The sequence below is a fragment of the Microplitis demolitor genome, chromosome 3 (genome assembly GCF_026212275.2).
Source record: "Microplitis demolitor isolate Queensland-Clemson2020A chromosome 3, iyMicDemo2.1a, whole genome shotgun sequence".
Taxonomy (NCBI): Eukaryota; Metazoa; Arthropoda; class Insecta; order Hymenoptera; family Braconidae; genus Microplitis; species Microplitis demolitor.
Genome location: NC_068547.1, coordinates 17,376,804 through 17,404,022, shown reverse-complemented (window position 1 = coordinate 17,404,022; position 27,219 = coordinate 17,376,804). Strand labels below are relative to the sequence as shown.

At 25.6% G+C, this 27,219-nt stretch overlaps 3 protein-coding genes across 4 annotated transcripts; 2 read left to right on the top strand and 1 right to left on the bottom strand.

The window, feature by feature from the left end:
- Positions 1-799: 799 nt before the first annotated feature.
- LOC106693437 (proton-coupled amino acid transporter-like protein pathetic) lies at positions 800-6,559 on the top strand. The gene is made up of 5 exons (XM_014441083.1): positions 800-898; positions 3,203-3,409; positions 4,327-4,769; positions 6,033-6,211; positions 6,354-6,559. Exons 1-5 carry the CDS (start codon positions 800-802, stop codon positions 6,557-6,559), a joined length of 1,134 nt encoding a protein of 377 aa, XP_014296569.1.
- Positions 6,560-9,188: 2,629 nt separating this feature from the next.
- On the top strand, positions 9,189-20,647 carry LOC103572508 (proton-coupled amino acid transporter-like protein pathetic). Of its 2 annotated transcripts, none has more exons than XM_014441246.2 (8): positions 9,189-9,802; positions 12,271-12,396; positions 13,516-13,605; positions 16,450-16,807; positions 16,916-17,191; positions 17,710-17,888; positions 19,021-19,190; positions 19,282-20,647. In XM_014441246.2, exons 2-8 carry the CDS (start codon positions 12,335-12,337, stop codon positions 19,521-19,523), a joined length of 1,377 nt encoding a protein of 458 aa, XP_014296732.1. In that variant the 5' UTR covers positions 9,189-9,802; positions 12,271-12,334; the 3' UTR covers positions 19,524-20,647. The 2 variants fall into 2 exon arrangements, with proteins under 2 accessions (XP_014296732.1, XP_014296731.1); XM_014441245.2 differs by lacking the exon at positions 9,189-9,802 and adding an exon at positions 10,101-10,291.
- LOC103572499 (sensory neuron membrane protein 2-like) lies at positions 19,881-25,721 on the bottom strand. The gene is made up of 8 exons (XM_053737416.1): positions 25,593-25,721; positions 24,951-25,102; positions 24,484-24,646; positions 23,854-24,102; positions 23,455-23,666; positions 22,134-22,308; positions 20,707-20,952; positions 19,881-20,183 (listed from the first exon to the last, which is right to left on the bottom strand). Exons 1-8 carry the CDS (start codon positions 25,719-25,721, stop codon positions 19,881-19,883), a joined length of 1,629 nt encoding a protein of 542 aa, XP_053593391.1.
- Between the last annotated feature and the right edge of the window lie 1,498 nt (positions 25,722-27,219).

The following is a 27,219-nucleotide window of genomic DNA, read 5'->3' as shown; positions in this document are numbered from 1 at the left end:
GCTTTGAAAAAAAATCTAAAAATTATTTGACGTCGGCTAACTTCAGTATCATTAAAAATTTTATAATTTTGTAATTTTACGATTCTTTACTTTAATTAATCATCATTTTTCAAAAATTAATTATAAAACAAAATTTCATTATTTTCAAGAAAAAATTGGCGATTAATTGAGAATTTTAAAAAATGTGTAATTTAATTTTTTTATTAATTAGGGAAAGGATGACGCGTTTTTTTCAAAAAAAAGAGCTGATATTTGTTTTTTTTTTTTTTTTTTCTAAATCAATAGAACAATATCTGATATTAATAGAATCATTAACAGAAAATATGGAAATATAATTTTTATTATTTTACTTGAAGAAAATTTAAAGAAAAATTTTTGAAAACTGATTGAAGAAGTGGAAATATCTTTTAAAAAATTTGAATATTGCCGCCTTTCACTTCTATAAATTCTACTATTATTTTATAAGTTTTTATTTTATTAAAAAATAATTACACTTAAATATTTATAAATATAAATATTTAAATAATTAAATCATATTAAATTCTTTAATTAACTTCAATGAATTCATATGTAATTAAATAAAAATTTACGGCCTAAAAAAAGCGATGGTGAAATTACGTAATCGCTAAAAATTTACAACTTCAATAAGTAATGAATTAAAAAACATTTTCAAGCTTTGCAATATAAATATAAAAAAAGAAAAAGAAAAAAAGTTAATTAAAATATAAAACTTCTGAATATTAATAGCTAAAGACAATGTAATATACAACAAGTGAAAAGAAACTTGAGATTTAAAATAATGGCTGGATTACAGGGACTTGGTGGTGTTCATGCACCTGCTGAAGGCCTCGATTGGCAGCGGCATACTTTTTCTTCCACACGCGTTCAGGCGAGCCGGGTATGCAACGGCCTTAGTTTCCAGCATGGTGATCGGACTGATAAGCTGCTACACCGCTGTCCTCACAGTAAGTCAGCTAAAGTGCAGTATCATTCTCATTATTTTTATGACTCCGCTTTTTTTTCCTTTTATTCTTTTTTTCGTCGCCAATTTATCAAGGCTCCTTTCAATCATTTTTCAATCTCCTTCTACACTTATACACTACAAAAAATTGGAAGTAATTTCGGAGTGATCTGAATTTTATTGCAACTCGAATTCACTCCGTCATTTGGAATCCCGGACTTTAAAAAAAAATCACTCTGCATTCGGAGTAAAGAAGGAGTTTTTTTTCAGCGGAATAATTTCGAAGTGAACTGAATTTTATTTCATTCCGCATTTACTACGATTTGGAGTTTTGTTTCTAAACTTGGAGTGATGTTTCTAAACTCCGGACCTCCGACTGTCGAATTAAATTCGAATTTAAATAAAATCCGTAATCACTCCCAATTTTTTTACAGTGTACATTATAAATCTATTTTTAAAAAAACCCACTATCATTAATATACCACCTAAAAAAAATAACCAAATTATCTACTGATAAATATGTCTACAAAAATGTATGTCGAAAGATTGAACTCTAAAAGAATAAAATTGATTTACAAATAAAATGATGATGTCAGTTAGTTGTTGTAAATTTAATAATAAAAAGGGTGCGCCCGCATTCTCATTACTAATACGTATTCCTAGAATTCCTTTTATTCATAAATATCACGTTTAAATATTTTTTAAAATATATATAAATTACATAACAAAACTATCTTTTATTTTCTCTCACAATCGTAAGAGTAATTCATTAATTAAATAAATAATGAATAAGTTAGTAATGGAAATGGTGATTAATCAAAAAGTCAATATCAATCAATGTCTTGTATTTTTTTTTTTATTTATATTTATTTCATTTATTTAAATTACTATTAAGTTTTTGCTTGTTCTTGTATTTATATTATTGTTATTATTTTTACACATTAAAAAATATTGTGTTAAAATCAACATAATCTGTGTGTTAAAAACGGCCCACACAATATTTCTGTTATTTTTCAACTCAGATGATTTCTGTTGACTTTAAACACAAATTCGGGTAGCACATAAAGTAAATTTAACACTTTTAAAATGTCAGTGGCAGCATCAAAATTATGTTAACTTGTACTTGATTTTTATATCATAGATACCCATTAGATTAATACTCAGACAGTTCCCCCCCTTCCCCCACTTTTTAAAAATATTCGATGACTTTCAATTTTAATCCGTGTTGAAATTTTGATAATTAATTAAAAAAAAGTTTAAGGATTAATTGAAAAAATGGCAACGTAGTTACTATTTCGCCGAGATGGATTTAAAAAAAAATTATTTACAGTTGATATCAATTAAGAGTTAAACGAAATTTGGTAAATAAACTTTAGAGTAAAAAATTCGACATTACAAATTACAAAGTTTATTTACCAAATTTCGTTTAACTCCTTATTGATAACAACTCTAAGTTTTTTTAAAAATCTATATCCCGTTGAAATTACTACTACTTTATCATTTTTTCCATTAATGCTTTAATTTTTTTTAAATTAATTTGTAAAATTTTAATACGGATTACAATTGAGTCATTAAAAAATTTTAAAAAGTAGAGGTACTGTCTGAGAATACTCTCAAATATATATAATTTATATATTATCTCGGGGTTGTCAAAAGTGTTAACAACTATTATTTAACATTGAAATATTTTTTTAAAGTTACTAATGGTTTTATTAAAGTCAAGATTTTAAAAAATCACGTAATATTTCATACCAGCTTTTAATAGTAAATCAATTAATTTCTTTAAAAAATATAAAACATATTTTCACTTAATGAAAACATAATTTTTACATTACATGAAGTAATTCGAAATTATAACAAAATATTTTTTGTTAGCATGCAACACATTCAAATTTCAAGCAAATGGTAAATTTTATACATTAATAATAAACATTCCTCAGTTAAATTAACATTTATAAAATTCCATTTTTATTTTTCTAACAATTCTTCCGAACTATCGAATGAGTTTTCAACACAAATTTTGTGTTAATTTAAAAATAACACTTAATAAATGCTAATAATTTTGATTTTTATACTAATTAACACTTTTTAAGTGTTAAGTAGTAGATCAATTTAAAATTTTCGAGTAAGGCAGTGAAATGTGTTAATTTAACACAGAAAATTTACCGCCGCAGTTTTTAACACCGATACATTATTTTTCACTGCGTAATATTGTTTTATTACTTATATTGCAATATATAGGTGCAGTGTTCACATATTCTTTGTAAACGGTTTAAAAAACCATCGATGGATCTCGCTGAAATAGTATCCTCGTCATTTGCACTTGGACCAAAAAGAATTCGAAAGTACACACCGCACTTCAATGTCATTACAAATATACTTATATGTTTCATTCAATATGAAACAGTTATTATATACTCGATATATGTCGCTACTTCAACCCAACAGGTAATTCATTATTGCCACAATTATATATTACTATTACTATTATTATTATTAACATATGTAGTATAAAGTAGTAACTAGTTTAAAGTTGACTCATCTTTATGGAATTTCAGTACATAAAATTATTCAGATTTTTTAATTGATATTACGTGATTTAAGGTCGAGCAAAACATGACAGCAAAAAAAATTAATATTCATTGTTTTTTTTACTTTTCGATTTACATTAAAAAAAAAATATTTTTATAAATGTAATAAATGAAAAAATATTTAATAATTGCTTCAAGTGAACTTGACATTCATTAGTAAATTTCCTGACAAAATAATTCAAATAGAAAAAAATATAATAAAATTGAGATTATAAAATTCCACAAATATGATGTCAGTAAAAAAATAATAATTATAATGATATATAATTATAAATTTAGTTCCAGTAAAATAGAACCGGAAGTACTCAATTTTCGTAATAATGATCATGTATTTTGTTTTACTTATTGTAGTGATTTACGCTTTATGTAGATACACATCATGCTAGACATACAAATTAATAGATTTTGTTGATTATACAAATATATAAATTATATTAGAAACGTTACTGAGTAAATACCATCAGTTTAATACGTAATAATTTCCGGTTTGTATAAATTTAAAATAAAGTAAAACCAGTAAAAATGTTTTGTAAAATAAAATTAAGTTGAACCGGAAATTACAAACTTTGTTAATTGACATTAATCTCTATTTAAATTTATAGCACCTATATGATAACTATACACATATATATATGAACAAATAAGTGATTGATAATCAGACAATCACTTAGCATTCATAAATTCATTCATTTTCTCATTCATTCGTTCATTCACTATTTCATTACTTCTATTCATTGTCATTATAATTATGATTATATATTTTTTTAATTGCAGATAATTGAAAATTTCGTAGATACATCAATCAACACTCGTATTTACATAATTATGTTTTTGCCGATTTATTGTATCCTCGCACTGATGCCTAATTTTAAATACCTCATGCCTTTCTCCATTTTGGGAACAATATTTCTTGTTCTAGGATTTATAATAACGCTTTATTATTTTTTTGACGACTTCAAATTACCTGGACGGCTTGAAATCTTTACTAATATTACTTCAGTACCCATTTTCAGTAATATTTTTTTATTCGCCGTTCATAATATGACGATGATAATGCCGCTAGAAAACAGTATGAAAAATCCAAAAAATATGCCGCGGATATTAACGTTGAGTATGATGTTAAATATGTTTGTTTACATGGCCTTTGGATTTTTTGGATATAATAAGTATCAAGATGCCTGTGACACAGTCATTAAAAACTTACCATTTAATCAAGTGTAAGTAATTGTTCATATATATATACATAGAGACATATTATCTGTTTTGTCTTATCTATTTAGTTATGCACAAGTATTCAAATTCATTTATGTGCATATATGTATTTGTATTTTTTTAAATTCATTACCTATTAGTCTTATTACAAATTTTATGTTAAATTATGATCAAGTCGATCTGACTACTTTTTATTACCACGACTGTTTTTGTTCATTATACAATACGCAATATCGCTTAGCGAGTTCGCTAATTAAATTTATTTAGAGCTGAGTGGAATATTCCATTAGTCACCTTCGATATGTAACAAAATAATAAATCAAGTTTTTATTTATTCATTTATTTATATGATACTGAAATTAATTGACGTCCAATAATTTTTTAATTTTTTCAAAATGATAAATTAAAATTTTTTTTTTTCCAAAAAATTACCCTTTAAAGTTACATGGATGAATAATTTACACCGAGGATTTTTCACACTACACCCGTGTAAACTTTTCAGGGGCAAATTTTACACTAAAATTTTTTACAGTATGTAGGGGAGAGAGAGGCAAAACGGAGTACTTAAAGAAATATACGAAGTTTTCGAGTCAAATACACTAAATCTTTTTTTTTTAATGATATTCTAAGTATATTTACTTAGAATAGAAAAAATTTTCAGTTACCGTTCAAGAAAAACTTTTCATTTTTGCGGATAAAATGGGGTATCCCCTAAAATAGATAAAAAAAAAATTCCGGTTTTTAAATGAATTTGATTAAGTTAAACTTTTTTGCAAGTAATTTACATGACGAAAAATTATATTTTGTATGATTATTGGATGCAAAAGAAGAAAAATAAATTTTTAATAGTTTTTATCATAAAACATATTAATATTTTTCAACTGAAAATTGATTTTTGAAAAAGTTTAACAAAAAAAAATTCAAAGTAACGCTCAATTATATTTATAAAAGTGATTTTGGAATGTTTAAAAACCATTTAAAATATAAATTTTTTTTTTATAAAATTTTGGAGGTTTTGTCTTAATAAATGTAAAAAGAAAAGAAACTTTTTTTTTTTTTTTTATTAAATAATTACAGCTTTGTGTGAAAAAGATAAAAATTAATTGTAATCAATGTTTAGAGTCAAAAAAATTAATAATTTGCTTAGGCATTGGATTGTTTCCCGTTCTCTCCTGAATATATGTATAGAAATAAAATAAAAAATGAAAAATGGTGACCGTGTCACCTAAAGATAATTTAATTTTAATGAAAAATAATGTTATTTTTAGCGCGTCAAACCTCGTTAAAATAGCTGTAACATTGTCCGTGATTTGCACATATGGCCTCCATTATTATGTGCCAGTGACTATTCTATGGCCAATGATAATTAAAAAATCTGAAGCGATAATAGGAAATCATGCTAAAATGTATAAAATTCTATTCAAATTAGGTGGTGTAACTGTCTCAAGTAAGACATAACTTATGCTATATCATATAAATATCCATGCGTTAGCGATTCAGGTGTTTCGAAAATTCATAAATTTTTTTTTACTTGACATTTTATTTTATTTTATAAATATTTAAACTATGTATTAATATATTTTTTCTAGCATTTCTTGCGGCTGCAATTCCACAAGTAGTACCGGTACTTGGATTTTTGACAGCTTTCAGTATGACAACTACAATGTTATTAATGCCTATTGTAATTGAAATAATGACCAAGTGGTACGACAAAACGCCATTTATTTATTTGTTTTTGCGTTGGACTAAAAATGTTATTATTATTATACTGTGGCTCTTAATGTTTGTAAGTTAATTTTTTTAATTTAATATTTTGCTATCATACTTCTCAAGCAGCATTCAAGTTGGAATGCCTGCTTTGCAATGTCTTTTCCAAGGCGTTCTTAAGAAGTCTTATGATAACTTCTTAAAGGTGTCATTTTTAAGAACTCTTAATTAAGAGTTCTTGAAGACTCCATAAACAAAATGTCAGTTTTATGACGTCTAAATGTATTCGTTTTTAAACTTCTTTATGAAGTCAAAATTAGGAGCTCTTTAAGACGTCATGGTAAATTCAAAATGAAGTCTTATTTGCGAAGTCAGAAAAAAGAACTCTTTGAGAACTTGTTTTAAAGACGTCTTATTGAGTCCGCTAGGTGGCTCATTCGACATCTTGAGAACTTCTTGAAGATGTTGATGAGACGTCAAAATCATAAATAGGAACTCATTCGGAATTCAAGACGTCGTTTTGCTATCCGGGTTAATAATCAAGTTAATATTTTCAAAAAATATTACAAAAATAATATTTTTTAAAATAGGATCAATAGACGAGGTTACAAAAACTTATAATCAAGATATTAATTTTTGGATGCAGTACTAAATTACTTTAATGAAAAATTCTAGAACTGTTAGTCACAAGTTTTTGAAAAAATATTTTCACAAGTACTATTTTAGTCATGTGATCTTTTTTTTTCACAAAATAATTTATAATTTTTATTTTATTTTTTGACTCCCCGCTGTTGAAGTTAAAAATTTTCAAAAAAAAGAGTTAGTGATTTCGGTCTGATTTTCGAAAATCGAGTTTGCATCAGATGTCGGCGTATTGAGATCCTAGGAAGCTATTCAGACTTTTTCAGGGGAAAGCCTCTAAATTTTTAAATTTTCAAGTTATTTGAAAAATAAAAATAAAAAAACTTTTTTATTTTTAGTTTTTTGTGACATAACTCGTAAGCCGCTTAACTGATTTGTCTCAAAATTTAATTAAAGCTTAGTCTTAAAATATCTTTTTGCTCGCCGTGTAAAGTGCGTGCGAATCGATTAGTTTGTTCCAAAGATATCGTTGAATAAAAATTAATTTTTTTAGTGAAATGTTTTTTTTTGGGGGTCAAGGCTTTTTTTGAGCTCGAAGAGCCCAAAAATTTAAAAGCAATAACGTTTTTGAGTTTTTTGAGCTCAGAAACACCGAGAAGTTTTGGGGTTCTTTTCTTCTAGAAAAATTTTATTGTTTTCTAAATTATGAAAAAAAAATATGTATATATTTTTATATATTTATCTTATTTTCTGAAGACTTAGAATTCTTTACTAAATTATATTGAATCAAAACAAAAAAAAAAATGATTTGAAGATTAGAGTAATTTTTTCTAAGAAAATGTTAATTTATTGGCGGAATTTCCTGAATTTAATCTTTAAAAAAAAAATACAATACGATAAGAATTTAATGACGAATAGAATGAGATTTAAAAAATCCGAGACCTCTGTTAAAAAAAAAAAAATAGAAATTTTCAGAAACATAAATTAAAGTTTTGATCAGTCGACTATAAATTATTTATAACGTCTCGATTATTAATCTCGATAACCTTTCAAATTTTGAGAATTAAAAAAAAAATTATTTCTTCAATAAAAAAAAATTTCATAAATTAAATATAAGAAAAAAAAAAAAAAAACAAAACATTTATCTCTAAAATTAGTGAATAGTCTTCTCATTCATATCAAAACACAAATTTTCAAACATTTTATTGTTAAAAAAATAAATTCCATGAATTTAATAATATTTACATAACAGTATAAAAAAATTACCATATTTACTTTTATTATTCCTCAAGATAAAAAATGAGATTAATTGTAAAAAAAAATTCTTCGATGAGGATTTCGTGCAAATATCTAAAGTTGTCTTAACAGTTAATAAGAATTATTGTTATTACACATTTAATTATTTAATTATCGTAATAAATATATAGATATACATATATATATATATATATATATATATATATATATTCCAGATATTTGGAGCAGTGGAAAATTTACGTGACATTATAAAAACCTTTAATGAAGAAACAAAAAATGATTTATGTTAAATAAATTTAAGATAAATACCAATAATTAGAAAGTTATATCAAATCAGTTCAATGAAATTTCTTTTTATTAATCTCCTCACTTCTGATTTACCAGAAAAAAACAGTAAATATCAACAAAAAATAAGTAATTATTTGTATTGTTGAATATTAAAAGTAAGTTAAAAAAAAATTACAACCGCAAGATAATACCAAGTCACGTGTATTCTAGTGAAAAAAAGTGAAAGGACGAACGAGATCGAGAATGCAGACACTGACGGGGGCTTTAAAACCGTAAGTGCAATAAAGACGATATCATTGTCGATTAGCGTATGCGTGAGAAGAATAAAGCATTATTTTACTCACTCACTTGTATTATTTGTAAGAGTATAGTAGGAATATTATAACCAGGACAAAAACAATCGGGGAGAGAAAACTATAGATCGAATCGAACCTCTAATGTAAGCAATGTAATGTAATGTAACCAGATAAGTGGCGAAGAAGTAAGAGGACTAAGAGCAGAAGGAGGAATAAATTGGAGGTGGTAGAAGAGATGAAGGTGGCAGTTGTTGTTTATAGCTAAATAAGAAGTGGTGGTCGTATTTACAAGAGAAAGGGAGAGACAAAGTGTGAACGCATAACAGAAGTTAATCGTAGTTAACGGGTTCATAAGTACGGACGGATTCTATTACCTGTCCTCTTTAATTTAAACTTATAATTTAATATTTAACTTGATAACTTTTAGTTTCATTACTTCTTCCTCTTTTAATTTTAATTTTATTTTTTCCTTCTTAACATACATTGTAATATATACATATACATATACATATATATAATACAATAGAAATTAACGACTCCTCGAGGACAGTTTAAAGTTTCCCCCACGAGTTATTTCTTCGTTTGATACTGATGACTTACCAACAACGCGAACGACCCTCACGTGTATTAACATTATCATCATCATTATTCACATCCACTATATATATTACCGCTTGATACTACGAGACACTTGAGTTACATTTTGTCTCTTGGACAATTCACATTAATTGTTTTTTATAAATAAAGAAGAGAGAAGTTATAATTAGTTGTTTTAAAAAAATATAAAAATGAATTTTAAAATTTAATTTTATGTAAAAAGTGAATTTTGTTTATTTGTTTAAAATAAATAATCGTCATATATTTAAGTGGATTGTGTGTTACTTGTGTCAGGAAATTGTTAATAAAAGGTATTTTTTTATTTTAATAATAATTAAATGAAAAAAATTTTGTTTCATTTTATAAGAATGAGTAATTATATTTAAGGTAAAACAATAATAATAATAATAATAATAATAATAATAATAATAATAATAATAATCCGTAATCTATTTGGCGGTTGTTGATAACGCGAATAATATCTCTGAGTTTGTCTGTATGTATAAACTCACTCGCGTGTAACGTAATAATCGCGGTCTCTTTCACGTGTGATTTATTTTAAAAGCCGTATATACAATAAAGTCTAGTCTAGAGTGTGACAGACCGTCCGTCAGGTGAGACGTACAGTCTCCTCAATCGTTGTCCTCTCAACATCAGCTCGTCTGATCACAAGTACTTTTACGGGTTTTTTGTTAAATGTATTTATTTGTACATCAGACATAAACTGTGAATTATTGCTACATTAAATATAAAAAATATATAATATATATTATAGATTCAACTATCAACCTCAATACCAAGTATGTAATTTATTTATATTTGTTACCACCGACGCACTTTAAAAAAAAAAATCTTTGGCATCATTTATTTACTTTTTTTTTTTCTATTGTGAATGATTTTTGTGATAAATTTATTTAGTTAACACAATTTATTTTTATATTTAATCTCATATGTAGATAAATATTTATAGTTTATTTATCTTTACATTGATATTTATTTCAATGAATAAATTTTTTTAAAATTTAATTGAAAGATGTTTTTAAAATTTTTTTTCTAAAAGTATCTTCTTAAATAATATGAAATTTAACTAACTAATTAATTTTAATTTTTAAATGATTAATTGGATCTAAAAGATATTTATTTATTTACAAATGTCAAAAAAAAATAATTTATTGAATTGATTTATTGATAAGAGAAAATAAAGATGTAATGACGCTTGGAAGTGATGTTTATATTTTATTGTAAAAAAAAAAAAATAATGGCATGGAGTAATCACTCTAGGAAATCGTGATACACTTGATTTAATTGTGATAATAGCATAATTTAATAAGTAAATAGATTAACTTTTTATATTTTATAAATATATATTTACACTTGAACACGTGCTCATAAATGATAACAAACGATACATACGTTTCACCTGCATTTATATATACATTTACATAAATGTGATAGTGCGGAAAAATGTATTTAAATTGTATGGATGAAATTAGTTTATGTGTACATTTACACATATATATTTATCATACGTAACTTAAAAACTTAAATTGTGACTTCGTAATTATCATGAAGATAAGAGTGCATGTCAAATAAAATTAATTTATTTTTGAATAATGAAACGTGAAATATTAGAAAAAATTTCACGTTTGAAATCACCGTAAAAATTATTGCATTTTTTTTTTTTTTAACTAAAGGTTTTAATTATTATAGTAAAAATAAACAATAATTATTTATAAATATATAAAGTGATATTCATATATTACCAATATATTCTACTGTATAATTAATTTCGTAACTTACTTATAATAAATAATTATTATTATTATTAATTTGAATTTTAATTGAATAATTATGGAAACTAAACTATTATTGCATCAATTAATTTAAATTATATGCAATTGTTACAGTTTGAGTAATAAAAAAAATGATTACGCAGTGATTGAAATGTTTATAACAGTAAACACTTAGATTTATGATAAATCAATTGATATTATCACCGGTTATTGGACATACCGCTATCAGTTAAATCTTATTGATTTAAAATCACTGAAAACATACGAATTGATACAGGAGTTGTTATTATCATTTCATTTAATATAGTGACGACATATTATTTTCGGAAGGCCCAGATATATCTGGGTTTTAATTTTTATCTAAAAAAACCAAATCTATTAAAAATATTTTATTTAAAGCAGATAAAAAAATTGTAATTTTAATTATTTCATTGATAAGTATGAAAAAAATAAATAAAAACATTTCGCTTTTTATTTACAAATACACGTGGTGCGTAAATTAATTGTGTTTTCATTTCCGTATTTGATTTTGTGTCAATGCCATCGCTACGATTTCACTTACGTGAACTGATGTTTAGAAATTATATTTATGACCTTGTGTACTTGTAAAAATTCTTCTTACAATGAATTTTCTCTTCCGTCTAATTCATTTTTTTATCGATTAGTTTATTTACTAAACATATATTCAAGTAATTAATTTACATAAAAATCAAGTGAATAAATTTTTAAAATAATTGTTAACACAAGTGATTCAAGAATTGGCTCAAAGAATTTTATCTCAAGGATTATCTTTAATCTTTTCATGTTGATAATTTTTTTCAACTTTTTTTTTTTATTCCTACATTTTTACAAGCATTGCAATAACATCTTTCGCAAAATATTTTATTACGGATTATCATAATTGTTAAAGTACATATATGTAAGAAAAATATTTAATGGACATTAATTGAAATAATTTTTATGACTTAATTTTGTGTATTTTTCAGGATAAGAATTAAAAAAAATAGAGATTAGTCAAAAAAAAAAAAATCATAATAATAATAATTAAACATGTGGAAGAGTACGTCTGAAAAAGATACACCTGGGAATCAAATGAAGGAATTTAGCAGCACGTAAGTGTGATATATTTATAAATATTTAATCACCGAATTTCTTAGTGATTAAAAGTAAATAAAAAAATATAATTTTCACGGTCGGCTAATGTATAATTATGTTCAAATAAAAGATAGTGATTATGTGACGCACAAAATAACTTGTATAATGATAATTTCGTGTAACTTAACCGTAATCGTCTTGATAACAAAATTTTTTGCTGTTAGAACAACAAAATTCCAGTTAACAATAATTAATTAAAATTATTTAAATTCAGTGATTTCAAAAAATATTCACTTTCCTTATTTATGTTTTGACTGATACAATTTTTTACCTCCATTCGAATTATTATTATTATTTATATTAATATCGATTTATTATATTTACCGTCAATGTAAATTCCATATTTCCGATATAATTAAAATATTTATCTTTTACATTCCTTTTTTTTGACACATGGAATTGTTATTATTGTTAATTATTCAATAGTAAACATAAATTGTTGATAATATATATGAATACATGGGAAAAAAGAACTGTTGCTGCAACAGAAAAGTTATGCAGCAGCTACAGGACCCGCCTTGTTACAGCTACAAGATCAGTCCTATTGTAACCACAGGCCTATTCCTGTTGTAGTGATGATCTATTCCTGTTGTAATCACAGCTCGATTTCTGGTGCAGTCACAGGCATATTCTTGAATTCATAATAAATATAATAATGTGAATTACTAAAGTTGAGAATCAACATCGGCGAAAAAAAATTTTTTTTATTTTACGAACTTATTACGAATTCAAGACTACTCCTGTGACTGCAACATGACTGATCTTGTGAAGACTACGGGACTTGTCCTGTAGCTGTAACAGAACTAAGCCCTACAGCTGCTACAAGGCCATGTCCTGTTGCAGCAACAGTTCTTTTTTTCCGTATCTATCACACAAATTAGATAGTTATCAGCAATAGATTTTTTTTCCAATAGCAAAGTAAATATAATGTAAATAATTTAAATCTTGTTTGATTTATTTATTTATTAATATTGATAGTGGAATTTTATAAAAAATAAAGTATGATAAATTATTGTACAACAAAGAAAAAAAAATTAAGTACAAATGATAAACTGTGATATATATTTGATTAACAGCACAAAGATAGCACCTGCTATCGGTGAATACAACGAGAAAGATGAGCTCTATGATCCATTTGAACACCGAGATAAGAAAAATACCTATTCGTAAGTATCAATATTTATATTTACTTTCTATCTTGTCTTTATTTTTTGATATGAGAAATTTAATCATATTTAGTATTTATTTTTATTATTTAAATTAATGGCAATACAATTTTATTATTAATAATGTATTTATGGAAATTATTTATCAATGAAAAAAAAAATATAAATAAATGAGATATAATTTGTATCTTTATGATAGTATAAGGAAAATTTTTTCAAAGCCTTATCTTTAGATACAACTAATAAAACTGGCTAAACTATGTATTATTGGAAAGGTCATGATTTAAATTTAAGCTTCTTTGTCATTTAAAATTTTTTTATACATTCATTAATTTAATATGTCATGTTTCCTTAATACTTATGAATATATTTTAATTTTTCGTGAAAAGACAAACATTTGTTTGGTTGTTTATTTTTTTTTATCATGTCTGTAAACTACTAATATAAAAATTTTTTAATAATGGAAATTATACCCGATTTTTTTTTTTTAATTTTTTTAACAATTTGTTTGGTAAGTATTTGAAATTTTATGTAAAGAACCGGAAATTACTAATTGTTAATGAATTCTAAAATCAAATTGAAATAAAATTTGAAAAGTTTTTTCAATCAGAATTTAAAAATCGTTAATTCGATTTTTTAATAAAAGTTTTTAATAAAAGGTATATATATGTGATTTTTAAAATATTTTTATCTCCATCTGTTTTTTACGTAAGTGTAAAAATAAAAAATATTATGATACGCTTCATTTTCTGATTTATTTTTATCGGAGATTTAAAAAGAATAATAAATGTTAATATTACTGTTTTTGTTTCACGTCATTTTTTTCAAACAAAATTTTTTAGTTTGCCGCCAAAACACTAAAATTTTTTCAATCCAACAATTACTCACCACATAACAAATTTGATGGCTCAGTCAATAGTTTTGATAATTAAGTTAAAAAAAAAAGAAAAAAAAATGAGTGTTTTCAAGTTGAATTTGAAAGTAAAATTACTTTGAACATTGATATGTAAACAAATCAAAAAGACCGCATTAAATTAATTCATAAGAGCTTATAACTAACGACTAGTCCCCATTTAAGACTAATTAAATAGTTTTAATGTATTGCTATGAATACTCATTGGGAAACTAATCCTCGGTTTTAAATTTCTTTGATTATGAATTTAAAATTTAAACTTTAAATTTAAATTGAAAGTATACTTTCATATTATAGCTATAGCTACTTGATGTAATGTAATTAAACAACCTTTAGTTTTACTATAAAATAAATTAACATCAGAATTAATTTTTTAATATTTACATATATGAACAAAAAATCCATATGTTACTTTTCTTAATTTTACAGCAGAGTTTATACTTTTACTCTTTATATATAATTTAAAAATCTATACACTGTAAAAAATCGGGAGTGAATTTTGAGTGATTAAAGATTTTATTCAAATAAGAATTCATTCCGTCACTCAGGGCCCTGGAGTTAAAAAAATTCACTCTGATTAGGAGTTTTGGTATTAAAATAAACTCTTTTTTGGAATAAATTTTACTCGAAGGGAATTAAATAAATAAACACTCACCCGCTCCGAATTAACTCTAGATTTAATCCGCTTTCACTCTGCAAATTTTTTACAGTGTAAGAAATATCTGGAATGATTACAATATTTATGAAATAAAAATATATATATAAATATAAATAATTAATAAATTATAAATACTTTTAAATATACGGAGAAAAATGCCGCTCAAAATTAAATAGTAATTAAAACCGGAACTAATAATTTTCTATCTCAAATAAAAAATCATAATCTATAAAAAAAATTACGATGATTTATAGAAAATTAATTTGTTATTTCAATTATTACTATCTAGATTGTAAGTTTTATTTATCACAATAATTGCAATCCTAAGTAGAGATAATTACTTGAAAAATTCAAAAATTGCTCACAACTGTCCCTACTACGTTTATGATAATCATCCCATACCATTATGGTAATGATTACTTGGGATTATGGGATATAAGCCCATACTTTCTGGGAAAAGCTCCCATAAGTATGGGAATAATTAACATCATTGTGGTAACAGTTCCCAAATTGCATGTGAAAGAATCATGGTAATGATTACCATACTCATAGGAATAGTTCCCATAAGCAAATAGAAACCAATCTTATAACTACACTGTGAAAAATTCCCAACAAATTTTACTGTGGGCGCATAGTAACACCGGACTATAAGAAAACTGATACAAAATTTATAAGTGCCTCATCGTAAACGTATGCACATAGGCCACAACCGTGTAGTTTACTATGGGACACTTGTAAATTTTGTAGCAGCTTTCATATAGTCTGGTGTTACTATGCACCCATAGTAAAATTTATTGGAAATTTTTTACAGTGCAAATTGTAACGTTTCTTAAGTGCATATGGGAATAAACCTTATATATTATTGTAACTATTCCCATAATATTATGATAATCGTTCCCATTATACTATGGTAAACGTCATTATATTATGGTAATCATTCCCAAAATATACGGGAATTATCACCATAGGATTATGGTAGTGGTTACCATATAGATGGGACTGGTTACCATGGTAACTATTACCATATGTATGGTAATAGTTACCATGATATTATAGTAATGATTGCTATAATATATATGGGTAACGTTCCTATAATCGACTTTTAGAAAAAACCAGTTACCATGCGTTATGGGAACCATTCCCATAATATATTGTAATTGTTACCATAAATTTCTCTCCGCGTACATCATGATTTTCATTTTAAGATTACTCGGATTGTAATTTTTTTTTTTTTCAAATTTAGTAAAATTCTTTAATTTTTTTCTCCGTGTAGTGATCTCGGTTCATTGGTCCATATGGTAAAATCATCCCTAGGCTCAGGAATATTAGCGATGCCAAATGCATTAAAAAACGGCGGTCTTCTATTCGGTGGAATAGGAACACTCTTAATAGGATTACTTTGTGGTCACTGTGTCCACATTCTCGTCAGATCATCTCATGTACTATGCAGGCGGACAAAAACTCCTAAAATGACATATTCTGAAACAGCACAAACAGCATTTGCATGCGGACCTAAAGCAATAAGACCATATGCAAATTTCATGAAAATGGCAGTAGATACTGCGCTTTGTTGCACTTATTTTGGTGGTGCTTGTGTTTACGTTGTGTTTATTTCAACGACTATTAAACAAGTGAGTTACTGTGTCATTCAATAATTAACATACTGTTATTGCAACAAATTAAGTTAAATTACATTGGCTTAATTAACACATTTAACTTTCGTTTTATGTTTCTTACAGATAACCGATTATCATACAGGTTCTGATATAAATATAAGGCTATATATTTTAGCATTAATACCAGCATGCCTTTTATTAGCACAAATACGTAATCTCAGATATTTAATACCGTTTTCGGCACTTGCTAATGTAATTATGATTGCTGGTTTAGCGGCAACTCTCTATTACGTTTTCTATGATTTCAAACCAACAAATGACATCAAATATATCGCCAGCGCTGAAAATTTACCGAAATTCTTTGCTACAGTTATTTTTGCCATCGAAGGAATTGGCGTGGTAAGCTTATTACTCTAATAATTAATTTTTTCACGACACTGAAAAAAATTGGGAGTAAATTCGGAGTTTTAATATTAAAATAAACTCCCTTTCGGAGTAAATTTTACTCCGCGGGAATCAAATAAATGAACAGTCATTTGCTGCGCATTCACTCTGGATTAAATCCGAGTTTACTCCGCATTTTTTTACAGTAAAAAAAAAAAAAAAAATATTGAGTACCACAGTAATAAAAAAAGTTCATTGCTCGATTAAGATTATCTTGTTGAAATACCCGTAATTGTTTTATAGATAAATAAATAAAAAAAATATATATGTATTTATTTACGAAAATTTATCTGACAAATCTTACATAAAAATAAAGAAAGTATACAGTGATGTTATTAACCTTTAACTAAATCATATAACAAAAATATTTCACACATTTAAAATAAAATATTATTGTTATTTTATTTGAATAAATACCGGGATAAAAAACATTTAACTTATTAAAATAATAATAATAATTTAATAACTGTCAGGTGATGCCAATCGAAAACAGTATGGAAAAACCCAACCACTTTCTAGGCTGCCCAAGTGTTCTTAACATAACTATGACTATTGTCGTTGGTTTGTTTACGACAATAGGAGTATTTGGTTACTTAAAATATGGTGAAGAAACAAAATCAATCATCACTCTCAATTTACCAATTGATGACACGTTAGTATAATTTTAGTTTAATATTATTTACACTGTAAAAGAAGCGGTGTTAAAAATGAACTCAATCTAACACCGCGCGATGTTTAAATGAAATAACACCGGTGTTGAAGGTGCAATTTGGTTGTGTTAAAATACTGGTGTTAAATCGGTGTAAAAAAAAAAAAATTCTGCGTATAGAAATTAGAAAAGATAGATAGATACATTCATTGCATTATTAAAGGTACACTTTAAATTACAATAGAGCAGATTTTATATGTTTATGTTTATGTAAATTTATTTGGTCATAGGACATGTATCCTCTAATGATTATAAGACAGTATACAATAATAAGTGTACAGTAATTTGTGTTAATTTAAAATTAACAATAAATGATAAAAGAAAAAGATAAAATTATTAAATAATATATCAAAATAAAAATGAACTTAAAAATAAAGATAATGGATTCCCTGTAACGCGACTGTTAACGAAATTACAATAATACGGACTATGCTATTAGCTGTAAACATATAATGAATTTTTAAAGAAAAAAATGAAAAAAATAATTGAAATCTAATAAACCGTGAAAATACTATACGGATTACAAAAAGGATTCTCTTATTTTACAGAATGTTTCGATATATTTGTATAACGTTCTTAAAATACTTGGATTATGTATTTGTAGAAAATAGAAAAAAAAAAAAAAAATTATTACACATAAAAAAATATAAAAACTTAATGAATATTATCTGGAGGAAATTAAAATTTTGCTATGTACTTATTTAAATAATTTATGTTATATGTAATTTATTTAAAAATTATACAATTTTACACCCGCTATTTCAATCACCAATAATTTAATTAATTGATAAAAACACTGTGCTAACTATAGTAATTGAGTAAGTAAAAATATTCACAGAGTAAAATATTATCAACACCGAAAAATACTTAAGCACCGATAAAAAATATTTACACCGCCGCCGGTGTTTAAATTTAACGCCAAAAATTTTGACCTACGCCTACGCCGCCTGGACTTAACCCATTTCTTTTACAGTGTAACATTACTTTCAATAGTATGTTAATTACAATAACAATAAATATATGTAAGCTATAGATATGTATATATAATTAAAATTATGTAATAATTATATTACAGATTCGCTCAAGTTGTTAAATTAACAATAGCATTAGCTATTCTTTTTACTTATGGTCTGCAATTTTTTGTTCCACTTGAAATAACATCAGCAGCAGTGAGATCTAGATTGAGTCATAAATACGGTGCTATTGGCGAAACAATATGGAGAGTAGTTATGGCTCTACTTACTAGTAATTATCATTTATCTATTACATCAACAGTAATTATAATCAATTAATTACTTATATAAATATATTTTTTTTATTTTTAAAATTGTTATAGTTGTGATTGCTCTGGCGATACCAAACCTCGAGCCTTTTATTTCATTAATCGGCGCAGTATTCTTCTCCTTTCTGGGAATCGCTTTCCCCGTTATTGTTGAGACAATTTCATGCTGGGAAGGTCATCTAGGTACGTGCTACTGGAGGCTCATTAAAAATATATTACTTATAATTTTTTCAATATTCGCATTAATATCTGGCACGTGGGTTGCGATGTCTGATATAATTGAAAATTACGCGTAGTTTACTTATTTATTTTAAATTCCTGGTATTAAGACTCAATTTTAACAACAAAAGTGGGTTTTATACGTGTTTTAAACGAATAAAGCAAAACAAAAAAGTTTAATAAATTCCGGCTGGGTTGATTCCAAGGCCAAACGAGTGATTTGGAACACGTGGAATTTAGTGTCGCTCCAACGCAACTTCTTTCGACGTCTACTTATGTGAATAAGTAGTAGTATACAATTTAAAGATAAATATACTCATATATAAATATTAAATTTATGAATATCTTACAGTATATCATTATTATTATTATCATCATCATTATTTGAGAAAAAAAAATAGAGCGACAAATAATAAATTAATACGTTATGGCCTTCACTTATTAAAGACACGGTTGCGATTACGATTCGCGGGTCTTATTAAGGCGAGTTGCTGACTCGGATGACGTAGAAAATTATTATCCTCCGGACGTAATGCTGTTGTTGTTATTGTTGTTACTTGTAAACGATTTGTTCCTCTTAACGTGTCGTTTGGTTCTAAAAGACTGCGATACCACATGAGTTTCATTATTAAAAATAATCCAATAACAATTGGTATCCATGTAAAGTATTTGAAAACATTTAAAAGACGATGTGCATTAATAATTGGTCCCAGTAATTTAACACTTGCTACATTTGTCTATAAATAATTATAATTTATTGTCATTATTAATTCAATTGAATTATTCATTGCAACAAATAAAATAGATAAATAAAATAAAATTAATTTTTATATTAAAACCATCCGATTAATTACGATCAAGTATATTGCTCAAGAATTTCGTTGTATATATTTATTTATATACATAAAAGTAAAAAAAAATATTGTCATTAATTATAGTTGCAATTTATAAATTTAATTATCATAAAATTATTAATGATTACATAAAAACTGATCATGATTTTTGTGTATCGTTATTGTAATTTATTAAATTTTTTTTACACACTACTGACCTTGTAGATATCTTACCGCGCTTTATAATACGCAGTAACACTTAAGGTTGATAATTAAAATTTGTAGACCGCAAATTAACTTGGTAAGAAGCAGATAAATAAATAAATAAATAATTAAATGTGAGAGTGGATTAATAAATTAATCTGTTATCTAATTTATTCGTTCATTGACTCAACTGTTTATTGATAAAAATAAATAAATAAAATACCTCTTCGGCCCAAAGAATTGGAAAAAGTCCTTCGGAAATATTTGCGAGCAAAGTGATGCCAGGAATTCTTTTTACGTTTAGATTAAGTTGAATTTTTTTCGAACCACTGAGTGGTGCTCCGCTCAGAGGCTCGATTGTTATAAATGTTGTGTGTTCAATTGGATCTGGTTTTAAGCCACGTGCATACTCCAAGAGATTTGGATCCGCATGAAGAAAATGCGGTTCAGAAAATATTACCGGTGCATCCTATAATTAATTTTTTTTTTATATATATATATTACAGTGGTAATTGTATAGAAAAAGGATTTTTTTTATTTTTGGGATAAAAAATATATTTTTTTTGTTGAAATAAGAAAAAGGGTAAAAGGAAACTTTAGCTTTTTTTCTTGAAAGTTGTATGAAATTTATTTTATAAGAATTTTAGCAAATTTTTTTCATCGAAAAAGTTTAGGGTAGAAGTAATTTTATTGGCCACTAAGAAATTTCACATAAAATAATTTATCAAATATATGCGAAAACATAATTAATTTTTTTAATGTGTTCTAAGATACTTTTATCACACTATTACTCTGAAAATTTTTTAAAAATACTTTTTCATGAATTAAAAAAAAATCATTAAAAGTCCAAAAATGAAGTAGTGGTCACAAATGGTACTCTTACCCTACCACAATTTTTTTTTTAATTTTAATTTTTTTTAGAGCCAAAATTGTTCTACATTTTAATGAATTTTTTTTTTAATTAATAACTGATAGATACTAATACACTGTAAAAGGAGGGGTGTTAAAAGCGGACTCATTTTAACACTGCGTGGTGTTAAAATGAAATAACACCGGTGTAGGCTGTGTTAAAATAACGGGTTCAAATTGGTGTAAAAAAAATTCCACGAATAGAAATTCAACACCGAAAATTTTAACACCGACACCACTTGGACTTACCCGTTTTTTTTACAGGGTATGAAATAGTTAATTGAAGACTACTTAGAATAGTAGAACATAAAGTCAAATTACTCAACCTTTTTTTCTTACAAAATTCCTTTGCTCTTTTCTTAACTTCCTACTATTCAACAAAATTTAAAATTTTTGAAAATTTATTACAAGTAAATTTTTAAAATCCAAAATTCATGATTTCTCAAATTGGCCAACTTTAAAAATTGAAAAAATAAAAATTTGCATGTCAAGTCTTACTTCTACATAATTACCAAAATATTATTATAGTAAATGTACAAAATTCAAAAACTACATACATTAATTAAATGTAATATAAATAAGTGGCACGTGCGTATGGTTAATTATTTATTAAGCAATATTATGTCTATTAAGTATCTTATAAAATACACGCGTGATACTGCGTGGTGTATTTATATAAAAATGTTAAAAAAATACAAGCATTTGTTAATAATATAGTAACTATATAAATAATAATGTAACCTGACATTTGGTGATATCTAGAAGACCGGTTTGCAGACATTCCGGTACTTTTTTTGCATTAGGTAGACAGTAACAACCCATATTTTTTTTTAGCCATGTAGTTTCATCCAGTTCATACCGGTATCCCATTAAACCATTTATTATTACTTCTCTTTTAAAATTTGGCGTCATTCGTCTATTATTATTGGTTTATATTATAACAATATATTATTTATATAATATTATATATATATATATATATATATATATATATATATATATATATATATATATATATATATATATATATATATATATATATATATATATATATATAGAAGAGGGGAGGGGGCAAAACGGGGGACTTAGGGAAATACTAAGTTTTTGTGGCTCTGATTAAGAAAAATTATTTGAAATGATTCAAAACAATTTGAATTAGGTAATATATAAATGTATACGTAGCATGGATTAAATCATTTTTCTTAATCAGTGGGACACAAATACGTTAAATTTTTTGCGGGCAAAATGGGACACCCCTTAAAAAAGGTGAAAAAAAAATTTCTAGATATTAAATAAATTTGATTAAATTAAATTTTCTTGTAAGTAATTTACTCAAAGAAAAATTCCATTTCATATAATTATTGGATGTAAAAGAAAAAAAAATAAATTTTTAATAGTTTTTATCGTAAAACAAAATTCATTGACATTTTTCGACTAACACTTTCAATTTTTTAAAAAGTTTAACAACCAACTTTAAATTATTAAGTTTTTTTGTTGTTAATCACTATTTATTCGTAACTTCAAAGTAAAAGATCAAAGTTTGTTTTAATTCCAAAGAAAATATTTTTGAAAGAGCTATTATATATTTCTTAAAGTAACAGATTAAAAAATAATTGAAAGTTAATCAAATCTTAAAATTCTTTAAATTTTAAATATTTTCAAATTGACTATTAAAATACATTTGAAGTAATTTGACACTGGGAGCTTTTTTATTGTAAATAGATAAGAAAAAAAATTAAATTTATTTCATACTATTTTTTTACAAAAACAAACTTTTTTGAAAATAGTAAAAAAAAAAATTCAAAATAATGCTCAATTATATTTACAAAAGTAATTTTGAAATGTTTTATAAACATTTCAAAAGAAAAATTTTTTTATAAAATCTCGGTGGTACCCCGTTTTGCCCCTCTTCCCTATATATAATATTTTTATCAATAAAACGTATGCAATATTTAGTGTATTATTCAGTATATTAATTAATGTTACATAATTGAATGATTATTTAGAATAATTGTTAATAATAACATAAAAAAAAAAAATAAATAATAATTTTTGTACATACCGACATACATTAGGTTCGTATACCGATACAAATGGTAACTTTTCAGTCATTGGTGCCCAAGTTATCGAATCTGTACCCGACACTAAATTGCATTCTTTTTCAGTCCAATATTTTGTTACACGTAATTTTTTGAACGACGTTGTGTTACCTAACGCGTCTTTATTTTCAACACCACGATTTACTGTAAAGGGATCACTATCGGTATAATTATTCTGTAACATATTATTAATTATTAATGTCTTTGTTTATTAAATATAATTATAAATATGATTTATTATTTTAAATGTTAAAAAAAAAATATAGATTTTTATTTATTTTTTGTTGTAAATGTATTTGTATTATTATTGTAATAAGTGATAAATAAAAAAAGTTAAATAATAATAATAGTGATAAATATACTTTGTCGAACAAACTGTATGAATAGACGCCTGGTTTGTCGGTGTTTTTAATTATGGGTGGCTTTTGTCCTTTAAGAAAGTTACATAAGAGAGCTAGATCTTTATATTTAACAGGGTCGCATATCAATGGCAATCCATCGAATAATATGTCTTTTACTTTACTACGTAAAAATACATCGTAAGTTTTAGGAAATAAATTTTGTATACTGTTGCCAAAACGTCCGATGAACGCTGGAAATTTAGATACTATCTGGAATAATTTATAATAATATTACTTTTTTTTTATTATTGATAGTAATAAACTGTAAAAAATTATCGGAGTAAATTCGGAGTAAATTCGAAGTGGATGACTCTTTATTTATTTCATCCCCCCGGAGTGAAATTCACTCCGAAGAGGAGTTTAATTTAATATTGAAGATCCGGTTCGGAGTAAACGCGGATTAAAATGAAATCCGAAATCACTTCGCTGAAAAAAGAAACTCTTCATTTACCCCGTATGGAGTGATTTATTTTAAACTCCGGAACTCCGAGTGATGAAATGAATTCGGATTGAATTTAAATCTGTAATCTCTTCGAATTTACTTCATATTTTTTACAGTATAATTTATTTAATAATTAAGTAATTGATTACAGTGTTGAGGGTTCCTAAATAAGCACTGTTTAATAAAACTACTTGATCATCTTCAGAAAAACTTCCGGATGCATTTTTGTTGAACTGATAAGTTCTGAATATGGTGAAAGCCAACTCGTCAAGTTTTTCATCGACGTGTGTCACTTGTTTCTTCATGTTTAAGCTAGACATTGTGGCAAAGTAATGTAGGTCGGTAAGGTGAGTAATTTATATATATATATATATATATATATATATATATATATATGTACATGTACATGTACATGTATATATAATTGCGGTAAGAAAAACTGGTTTTTTATCTATAATTACAATGTCTAGGATTTTAATTTATAAATCCGTAATGTTAATAACTTATGTATATATATATATATATATATATATATATATATATATATATATATATATATATATATATATATATATATATATATATATATAGCATTAATTAATTCAATATTAATTACTTATAAACATAGGGACCACGTTCTTCGAAAATCGGATTTTCTCCTTCCATAACATTGTCAGGATTTGTTACGTGAAGCAGATATACTTTAAAATATATGTCTAAATCTTTCCACATTCTATAGCCATATTTCCCTTCAGTTAATTCTGCTTCCTAAAATGTATCATTAATTAGAAAAGTATAATAACTGTAAAAATAAAATCTGAATTAATTTGAGACTCAGTTACAAAATATGCAACGTCAATGATGAAAAGGAGGGAGAACAAAAATGTTATGTTTCGTTACTAAATCAAGTAAGGGAAACGTTTGCGTCGAGTGACGTTGATTTAATGTCAGGCAAAAAGTAAAAAATTTACAATAATTTTACACATTAGTTTTACTTTTTTTAATTATAGATATTTTAATTTTTTTATTTCTACTGTTAATTTTTTTTAAGTTTCAATATTTCATAAAAATTAAAAAAATTGTTAGCCAATCAGGATTGATTACTGATTATATTTTTACATGAGAGTTTCCAGCGGATAAATATTTTTAAGTTTTTAAAAAATAAATACTGTCAGAAATTGTCTCATGTATTTTGTAACTGGTCCTTCAGAAATTTATTAATGTTTATAATTATTTATTAGGTTATAATTAATTTTACCTTACGAATTTGATCAATTACATAATTAGTATGCGGTTTTTCAGTAGCAAGATAAATTCCTAATGATATTAGTAATAATCCTGGAACGTACGACAAAAAATTTCTAAATCCAGTACGACAATAATTCATGTTATTATTTATTATTTTTATAAATTATAATTTTTTTTCTCAAATTCAAATTCACTGCACTTATTTATAATTAATTCACAAACTTAACTATAATTAAATTACAAAATAATTTATAACAGAATTATAAATTATAACCGATCTTTAAATGGTGAAAATTTTATTTAAAATAATTTGTTATATTTTTTTTTAATTTCGCGCTTTATATTAAATAAAAAATTTAAGAAAATTAATTGAATTTATAATTTTGCTTTTCTAAAATAATTTTATTTTTTTCTACAATGTATTCAGTAGAGAAACAGAAACGACAATTATATTTTATGTCCACCACTTTATGACCCATAATAGAGGGTATTATATTAAGTGTTTATTAATTCAAGAGATTATTATCTCAATATTCATGAATTACGGATAAAGTTGCTCGTATTAATATTTTATATAATAGATAATGAATGCAAGTATGGAATAATTTATAAGTTACCATATTATTACATATTCAAATAGTTTTCAGTCTTGATAATATTCTATACTATTAATCGATACCTTTTTTTTTGCATAAATGCGAAATAAAAAACATTGAAAATTTATCAGATTCCAAAAACTATATAAATATTAATATCTAATAAAAAAATACCAACATATTTTTTACCTTTTCTTTTTAGCTGTCAAAATTTTTTTTAACCGTATAATTATATTTTTATTTTAGAAAAAATATATGGACATAAATTCTTATTGGAAGTGTAACAGGGTAATTTTAATGAATATAAAATAATAAATAAATTTGAATTTGAATTTCGTTCCCGCCATAACCGGCCGATGACCTCGTAAGTTACGAGTAGTGTCGCGACTAGTCACCGGGTGTCGCATGGATCACTAAGGCCCGTCCGTTCGTCATTTCCTCAGTCTAAGAAAGTGGAAATAGGTTTCCGGAATAGTGAACGGGAGTGAAATGATATAATGGACTGCGGAACGAAAAATAGTCAGAGAGAGAGAGTTGTCGAGACGACGAGAACACCAGGCGGAAAACCATCATCCAGGTAAATATATATGTCCGTCCACGCTTCACGTGGAACGAGGCGATTTATTAATTTATATTTTACTGTTCAATAAATTATTAGGCCTTTAGGCCGATAATTACAATAAGCAATAATTTAATAAAATACTAATACGTACTGTTTATTGACAGGTTATAAATTGGAAAAATTTAAATTGGTAGACGAGAGAGAAGGCGGAAGAATAATTCGAGAGGCAACCCAGCCATCACGAGAAGAAATAAGACAGCAGCAACAAAACCTTCCTCAGCATGTCGGAATTTCTCAAGGTAAAATTTATAATTGATTAAGGCCTCTAATTTAATTAGTAGAGGGCCGAATTAATTATAAATAAATTACATAACATCTTTCTGCTGGTTACGTAAATTAGATTGGTAACTCAAGGCCCGTCGGCTAGTGTAACCACGCGTCTCGAAATTTCCGTAAAATCTTTGCCGTGTGCTCGTCGT